The sequence below is a fragment of the Leucoraja erinacea genome, chromosome 16 (genome assembly GCF_028641065.1).
Source record: "Leucoraja erinacea ecotype New England chromosome 16, Leri_hhj_1, whole genome shotgun sequence".
Lineage (NCBI taxonomy): Eukaryota > Metazoa > Chordata > Chondrichthyes > Rajiformes > Rajidae > Leucoraja > Leucoraja erinaceus.
This window is the reverse complement of record NC_073392.1, coordinates 32,217,259-32,226,713: the sequence shown is the minus strand read 5'-3', so window position 1 is coordinate 32,226,713 and position 9,455 is coordinate 32,217,259. Positions and strand designations below refer to the sequence as shown.

The window sequence follows — 9,455 nt, the reverse complement described above, 5'->3', positions numbered from 1 at the left end:
GGGGGGGGGGGAGGAAACTGTTTAGTAAATCTCTTCCCTGTCCGGGAGACCGGACCTTTCCCTGTCGGGTCTCGGTTGTCGTTGGGGCCTAGCACCGTGGAGCGGCCTCCAGCCTGAACGACCCGGGGGCTCAGGAGACTGCGGAGCTGCGGAGCTGCGGACTACTCACCATCGTGGGGCTGGCCGGCCTCGGAGCGTGGGGAGCGGTGGTGACTCGCTGCTGCAACTCGACTCCTGGGGCTCGGAGGCTGAGAGAGACGCAGCCGCATTGTCGGTGAACTGGGACATCGGGAGCTCGCGGGTCCGGGGGGAGAGAGAGACCGCTTCAACGGAGCTCCCACAACGCGACTTCTCCAGCCGGTGTCACGGGGTTGGAACGACCCGGACCGGGACCGTACATCACCCGGCACGGCTTCAGGGCCGTGGGACTCACCATCGCCCGTGGGGGTTCCAACCTTGGACTTTCAGAACGGGAGCGGGGCCGTAAATCGCCCCGCGCGGCCTAAAATGGCCGTGGGACTTATCATCACCCGCCTGGGGCTTGGACATCGGGAGAGAAATTGAGAGCAGGGGAGAGAAAAGACTTTGCCTTCCATCACACTGGGTTTACTGTGATGGATGTTTGTGTGAATTTAATTGTGTGTATGTCTGTAGGACATTGTCTTTGTTTGTATGGCTGTGGAAACAAAATTTCGTTTGAGTCTCACTGGGGCTCAAATGACAATAAATTTGTATTGTATTGTATACAGGAGCTTGAAACTTCGGACATTCAGACTTAGTCACTCACCCATTCCTTCTCTCCAGAGATGCTGCCTGTCCCGCTGAGTTGATTCAGCTTTTTGTGTCGATCTGCAGTTTCTCCCCCCACTGCTATCACAGTCTGGAATCATCCACCGTTTTCACAACTCCTACCTGAAGGTGCTGACAATGCACTCTTAACTCTACCTCATTTGGCCATTCAAATATATTTTTAGGCAACTTTGGATCGCACTATAATATTGCACCATCCTGCTATTCTGCACTCATCGTTGTATTTATCAATACAGTGACCTTCATGTGGACAAGGAATTTCATTGCACCCTCTGTGCATCCCCCCCCCCCCCCCCCGCCCTCCCCCCCTCCCCTTCCCACCTCCCCTTGAGGAGCTTTGGTTTGTAACTTCCCCCTTGAGGACCGTCGGTCTGTAACTTTGGATTGCCGTCCCACTACACCGCTGTCTCCGCCTTCCCCCCACAAGTTTCGAAACACTCCCAAACGTCCTATTACACGCAACTCACATGACACGGCTGCTGAACCGCCTCTTGAGCTGTTATTATAGAATGGAGCGGCGTGATTTCTCTACTGCTTATGAAATTGAGGAGTGCAGCACAGCAGAGGCTTCGCTGGGCTAGTCACAGCAGCAGCCGGGGGCTTGCATTAGGATGATGCAAAATTTGGGATAAGAGACTTCACGCCCGCATTGCAGCAGAGTGCAGACACCAGTCAGGATCTGTGCCCCGGAGAGGAAATGCTTTTGGGGAAAAGTAAGTAACTTTAAAACAAAAAAGACAGGAATTTCTTGATCCCCTTTTGAATTGATCCCCTTTTCAAAATTCCATTGAGTGACATCTTCCGAAAGATGGGTAAGAATTGGGTCTGAAAAAGAGTCCCGTGCCGAAATGTCACCTATCCGTTTTCTTCAGAGATGCTCCCTGCCCACTGAGTTACTTTGTGAGTTACTTACCCCAGCACTTTGTGTCTGTCTTTGATATAAACCAGCATCTGCAGTTCTTTATTTTTATATTCTCGCATGTTATCGATTGTTTGTGTATTTGGATAACGAACGAGAGGGGTGTTTGTTTTTTCTCGGTGTGGTGGGGATGAATTTGAATACTCTGGCTGACAGTGGCAACTTTTCAAGAGGAAATGACATAATGCAGGGATATGGCGTAAATTAGTGGGAGCTCTTTAAAAGAGCTGACGGGCACAGACAGGACGGGCCGAATGGCTTCCCGTATTGGAAAATTCTAGTTGAACAATGAGTTCAATCATACCATGGTTTCTTTTCAGTCATTGTGTCTTAGTTTGATATAGTCAGACAGCACAAAAACAACACTTTGTGCCTTTAAAAAAATATAAATATATATCATTACTGATTCTTGAATTGAATTGAAAGATGCAGATGTCCACACCAACCATCGATCAAAGATAGATACAAAGTGCTGGAGTAACTCAGCAGGTCAGGCAATATCGCCGAAGAAAACGGATGGGTGACGTTTCGGGTCGGGTCCGTTCTTGACTCCATCTGAAGAAGGGTCCCTTGGTATAAACCAGCATCCGCAGTTCTTTGCTTGTACATACTGACCATCAATCGCCCATTCACATTCGTTCTATGTCATCCCATTTGAGCATCCACTCCCTACACATTATGGGCAATTTACCAATTAACCTACAAACCCACAAGTCTTTCGGATGTGGGAGGAAACCGGAGCACCAGAGGAAACCCGAGACGTCACTGGGAGAACGTGCAAACTCCACATAGACAGCATCCGAGGACAGGATCGAACCCGGGTCTTTGACTTCTATGAGGCAGCAGCTCTACCAACTGTGCCATCGATTCTAACTTTTAAATTCACAAGCTGTCAAGAGATTTCATCTAGATCATTACTCCTACAATGGTACCATATCCCTCAGATTTTCATTATAATCTGTCAGATTATCGTCATTAATAATAGTCATAATACATAAACAGCAGCAAGAAAACAGGTCACTGGTGACAACACTACTTCTTTCTATTCCATTTGTAACATGCATCTGATTTGCGCACGCACACAAATGCAACCAGTGATAATACACCACTCTTGGACACCCATTTATTTCAAAAGTATGGTTTGTAACTACTTAACTATGTATCATATCTGATCATTGTTTGCAGAAAACCTTTTCAACCCGAGGAATTTAAGCCATTTCCCTTCTCCAATTCTTGATGGATAAGGTTGCCAAGTCTTCAGTTGGCGCAGGGCCCTGGTGAACCAAACTGACCATTCCAATTCTATTGCTATTGGGGATAGTTAGATCCTTAGCAGCCATGCAAACCATCCTCTGATAAGCAGCTACACCTTGATCACAGCGGGAGTCGCATGTGTCATCTAAGCCACTAATCTACATATAGAAACAAAGAACTGCAGATGCTGGTTAATACACAAAAGGACATCAAGTTCTGGAGTAACTCAGCAGGTCAGACAGCATCTCTGGAAAACATTGACAGGTGATGTTTCGGGTTGAGATCCATCTTCTGAAGGGTCTCGATCCAAAACATCACCTATCCATGTTCTCCAGAAATGTTGCCTGACCTGCTGTTATTCCAGCGCTTTGTGTCTATTAATATACATTGTTGAGGTTAAATTTGCAATGTGCCCTTGAACACTAATCTCATTTGAAGCCTGAAAAACAGCTTTATCATGAGCTCGGTGTTGATGTTCAGATCATCAGGTTTGATTGGAAGAGTCACGTTTCTTTGAAAGTGAATTGTGATTATTGACACGGGGGCGGTACAGTGGCACAGCAGTAGACAATAGTGCAGGAGGAGGCCATTTGGCCCTTCAAGCCAGCACCGCCGTTCAATATGATCGTGGCTGATCATCCCCAATCAGTACCCCGTTCCTGCCTTCTCCCCATATCCCCTGACTCCGCTATCTTTAAGAGCCCTATCGAGCTCTCTCTTGAAATTGCTAGAGTTGCTGCATTACAGCGCCAGAGACCCAGGTTCCATTCTGACCATGGGTGCTGTCTGTACTGAGTTTGTACGTCTTCCTTTGAGTTTTCCCCGGTTTTCCCCGTGCTCCGGTTTCCTCTCCATATTCCAAAGATGTACAGGTTTGGGGTTTAATTGGCTTCGGTAAAGATTGTAAATTGTACCTAGTGTGTAGGATAGTGCACGTGTATGGGGATCACTGGTCAGCGTGGACTCATTAGGCTGAAGGGACCGTTTCCAAGCTGTATCTCTAAACTAAAAACTAAACAAAAACTTTTAAAGCAGATGAGATATGAAGCAGATGAGCCATGTTCATAATAAGATGGTATCTCTATTGACACTAGTACATCTATGTTTGAATAATATTTCTGAGGCCACTAACTGCGATAAGACGTTTTAGAGAAAATAGATTTAATGTGAAAAATTTGCTGTCTTTTACATAATACTTTCCCTTCTAATTCTACAGCACACAACGTGTAAACAGGCTGATTTGCCATAGAGTGAAAGGATAACAAGCTGAGCAACTATGTTCTTCACTAGGGCACAAATAGTTCTTCTGTGCATGTGCACCATGACCATGGGACAAGTATTGAAACAAACAAAATCCCCAATTATCTTCAACAAGCCATTTATAACTGTGTGGAATGCTCCCACTGCAGACTGCAAATCCTCCTTTGATGTTGATCTTAACTTGGGGATTTTTGACATAATTGCAAACCAAAATGAGTCATTTATTGGGCAGAACATCACTATATTTTACGAAGATAAACTGGGCTATTACCCCCACTACACTAAAAGTGGGGTGTCTGTCAATGGAGGCACTCCGCAGAACGCCAGTTTGAAGGATCACATTGCAAAGGCCAAGGTAGACGTGGAGACACTCATACCGCAGAAAGATTTTGACGGGATGTCAGTCATTGATTGGGAGAGCTGGAGACCCTTGTGGTTCAGGGACTGGGATCAGAAAGATATCTACCGTGAGAAATCAAAGCAGCTGGTCCGTATGCAACATCCGGACTGGTCTGATAGTCAAGTGGCAAAGCAAGCACAAATTGAGTATGAACGAGCAGCCAGAGCCTTTATGGGACAGACCTTGAAGGTATCAAAAGGCCTTAGGCCCAAGGGGCTGTGGGGCTACTATGGTTTTCCTTGTTGCTACAATGATGAATTTTCCAAACATTACACCGGAAAATGTCCGGATATTGAGATGAAGAGGAATGACCAGCTGGCGTGGCTGTGGAAGGAGAGCATTGCATTGTATCCAAGCATCTACCTCAGTGCCAAGCTTCGATCAACACTGAGTGCACAGAGGTATGTTCACTACCGAATGAAAGAAGGCCTCCGTCTTGCTGAAATGGGACTGAATTACAGTTTGCCTGTCATCCCCTACGCTCGGATAGTGTATGAAAACACCATGGAATTCCTAACTGAGGTAATCCACTCAATTGCAGCCCCCTAGGAAGGCATTCGAAAGAGGGGGGTGCCTTCATGCTTGTCCTTTCCCAGCAGAGAGGGTTTCTTGCAGTTCATTAAATGTGTGGGTGATATTCCAAAATGGTGCCCTAAATGCTGTACCCTTTTTTCCTTTAAGAAGGACCTGCAGATGCTGGAAAATCGAAGGTAGACAAAAATGCTGGAGAAACTCAGCGGGTGAGGCAGCATCTATGGAGCGAAGGAAATGGGCAACGTTTCGGGTCGTTACCTATTTCTTTCGCTCCTACAGATGCTGCCACCCGCTGAGTTTCTCCAGCATTTTTGTCTACCCTTTTTCCTTTATCTATGCACTGTGGGCTGCTTGACTGTATTCATGTATAACTTTTTTTTAGAGATACAACGCAGAAACACGGCCTTCAGCCCACCATGCCGTCCAGTGAACACGCTTTACACTAACACTATCCTACACGCACAAGACAATTTTACAATTTTTACCAAAGCCAATTAACCTACAAATCTGTACATCTTTGGAGTGTGGGAGAAAACTGGAGCACCCGGAGAAAACCCATGCGTTAACAGGGAGAATGTACAAACTCCGTTCAGACAGCACCCGTAGTCGGGATCAAACCCGGGTCTCTGGCGCTGTAAGGCAGCTACTGTACCGCTGCACAACCGGGTCGCCCCCATATAATCTTTCACTGGATGGCACACAAACAAAAGCTTTTCATTGAACTCCAGTACATGCGACAATAATAAACTAAGCTAAAAAAAAAAATCAAAAGCACAACTGCAGATACATGAAATCTGAAATTAAAAAACAGCAAATGCCTTAAAGAATCGATCAGGCAACAACAGTGGAGAGATAAATTGAGTCAACATTTCAGGGTTACCAGCTGAAATGTTGACTCCATTTATCTCTCCATTGTGGTTGCTCGATTTCCTGTCTCTCTCCACAGATGCTGCCTGACTTGAATGAGTATTCCAACATTTTCTATTTCAATCAGTAATGTTGTGATCCATTAACCAGGAGTAAAATGTTACAGAATCGCTTCAATAATTCTCTTAATGTGAGTGACTCAATCCACAGCGGTCGGTACAGGGTGGTAAAGAATGGATGAGACAATAGATATCCTGTTTATTATTTGACGATAATCAAATTTAAATTTAGTTTACAGTCAGGGAAAATAGCATTAAGGTTAAATTGTAGAAGCAAGGAACTGCAGATGCTGGTTACCCAAGGAAAGACACAAAATTCTGGAGTAAATCAGCCAGTCACGCAGCATCCCTGGAGAACATGCATAGGTGACATTTTGGGTCGGATCCATTTTTCAGACCTTCAACAGAACTACCAGACTCTCTTAATAATAAAATAAAAAATTGTCTATATTTGTATAAAATCATTCCAAGGTTTGAAGAAAAACGTATAAGCATTGTAAAATTACTTTATTTTCCAATAACAACTCAATGAAGGTAGGGAATCCAATGTGTAAAAAAATGTAGAAACAAAGAATTGAAGATGCTGGTTAATATACAAAAGGACGCAAAATGCTGAAGTAACAGGACAGGTCAGGCAGCATCTCTAGAAAACATGGATCGGTGATGTTTCAAGTGTACTCCCTTCTTCAGACTGAAGAAGGGTCTCGAACTGAAATATCACCTGTTCATCTTTTCCAGAGATGCTGCCTAAGCTGCTGAGTTACTCCAGCACTTTGTGTTCTTTCCAGCAGAGGGAGATGCTGTGACCATGCCCAGTGTAACCAGGGGAGAGATTGAGATGTGGCTGGGTACCTTCGATAGCAACAGTACAGTTCTTTTTCTTCAATTTTCTTAGATTGACTTGGTCCACACCATCGGAGAGAGTGCTTCAATGGGAGCTGCAGGCATTGTCCTTTGGGGAAACAAAGACTATGCCCACTCACAGGTAAGACCTATCCTTCAGTGTGCAGTATATAGAACGCTCACATTGTGTTGACATTATGTGACCACAGAGACTAGTTCTTCCCAGCTGTTATCAGGCAACCAAGCGATCCCCTCATCAGCTAGAGCGTGGTCTTGACCTTGCATGTACCACTGAAGACCTTTGAACTATATTTAATCGACTTCATATCTAAAACCTTCGTGGTTCTCCTTTGCCAGCAGAGAGGGATTCTTGCAGATCATAAAATTAGTGGGTGATATTCCAAAGTGTTGCACTAAATGTTGTACCCTTTATCCTTTATCGGTGCGCTATGGAGCGCTTGATTGTGATCATGTATAGCCTTTGCTTTGACTGGATAGCACACAAACAAAAGCTTTTCACTGTACCTCAGCACATGTGACAATAATAAACTAAACTAAACGTAGACATTCTCCATCATTCGAGCTTGCACCTTTCTTAACAGGTAACTTGAGCTTGGCTGTGTCAAGATTTGCAGCAAATGACTTGACCTGCTATTCCTAGAACTGAAAGACATGTTGTACTCTTTTAACATTACTAATAAATAAAATAAAAAATAAAAAAACATTACTCCTCAGTTATTAAAAAACAACATTTTAAAGATTCTTTGGCGTTTTATCATAAGGTCATAAGACGTAGGAGCAGAATTAGACCCTTCGGCCCATTGACTTTGCTCCGCCATTCGATCAGGGCTCATCTATTTTTCCCTCTCAACCCCATTCTCCTGCCTTCTCCATGTAACCTTTGATGTCCTTACTTAACAAAAACCTACAGTGCCTTCCATATTGTTTGTTACAAAGATCCATCATTTATTTATTTGCCTCTGTACTCCACAATTTGAGATGTGTAATAGAAAAAATCACAAAATCTAAGAGCACATTGCCATATTTTAATAAAGGCCATTTTTATACATTTGGTTTCACTATGTAGAAACTACAGCAGTGTTTATACATAGTCCCCCCCATTTCAGGGCACCATAATGTTTGGACACAGCAATGTCATGTAAATGAAAGTAGTCACGTTTAGTATTTTGTTGCATATCCTTTGCATGCAATGACTGCTTGAAGTCTGCGATTCATGGACATCACCAGAATCCTCTATCACTGTGCAGTTGTCGACATAATGATTCTGGCCATAATGATAACATGATATAAAATACGGTCTGATGTCGCAACTTTTAGAATCTGTCAAAATTCTTTTGATGTCTAAATTAGACTGCCGAAGATGATGGAAGATTGTAATTATTGTTTCCTCTTTAGGAATCTTGCCTGGCTTTAAAAGCCTACATCAATGGACTGCTGGGGACTTACATTGTTAACGTAACCACTGCTGCAGTGCTCTGCAGTCAGCATTTGTGTAGCAATCATGGTCGGTGCGTGCGATCAGACCACATGACCCAAGCCTACCTGCACCTGAACCCAAACTCCTTTGCCGTGAAGGTGAACCCAATAGGCAAAGGGCCGCCATTCTCCCTGTGGGGGCAGGCGTCCAAGAGGGATGTGGTAGAGATGGCTGACAACTTTCGGTGCCAGTGTTACAATGGATGGATGGGGGCACATTGTGAGATCGCAAGTGATACTAATTAATCTCTATCCGGATTTCAAGATCTGACTATAATTTGTCTATAATTGTCTATAATTGTAATGGCAACGAACTACAGTTGATGGATTCCCAAAGAAATATACAAAATGCTGGGATAACTCAGCGGGTCAGGCAGCATCTCTGGAGATCATGTTTCCAGGTCAGGACCCTTCTTGAGATCCACCAACGAGCACAGAACTTGATCTGAAGAGGGGTCCCAACCCAAACCTTCACCTATCCATGCTTCTCCAGAGATGCTGCCTGCCCTGCTGAGTTACTCCAGCACTGTGTCTTTCTTATGTGCCTGGAATTTATCTATTTCTAACCAGTTTTTCTGAATTTACCAATATTATATCAATTATTGCCTCAATCTGCTCAATATATTGTTATTTTCTGTTTTTTTTGTGGCATGTATATCTGTAAGGTGATATATCTTGTTAAATGTGGTCCTTTAAATTCCAACGCTCATCAGTTGCTTTGCCTGCAATGTATTCTTGTGTGAATCTCGTCCATTGGAACTTACATTTTTCGTGCAAGTGCGAACCCAACTAAATCTTCGGCATCATTAATATTTGGGTTATGCCAGTTGACTGTCTGCGGGCTCCAAGAACATCCCTCTCATTTGTGCAGATTGGCAAAGGCTACAGAGATCAATAACGCCAATTTTGACCCGTTTTAATGAAATATAATAATACCCTTATCACTATTATGCCATTCAAAACGAGCATTTATGTTTCAAACCCCTTTCAGAACATCTCACAGTGTGTTACA

General features: G+C 44.0%; 1 protein-coding gene across 1 annotated transcript; it reads left to right on the top strand.

Moving 5' to 3' along the window:
* The first annotated feature begins 1,277 nt into the window (after positions 1–1,277).
* LOC129704759 (hyaluronidase-1-like) lies at positions 1,278–9,158 on the top strand. Its single transcript, XM_055648085.1, has 4 exons — positions 1,278–1,523; positions 4,200–5,165; positions 6,999–7,088; positions 8,363–9,158. Exons 2-4 carry the CDS (start codon positions 4,260–4,262, stop codon positions 8,687–8,689), a joined length of 1,323 nt encoding a protein of 440 aa, XP_055504060.1. The 5' UTR covers positions 1,278–1,523; positions 4,200–4,259; the 3' UTR covers positions 8,690–9,158.
* The last annotated feature ends 297 nt before the right edge of the window (positions 9,159–9,455 follow it).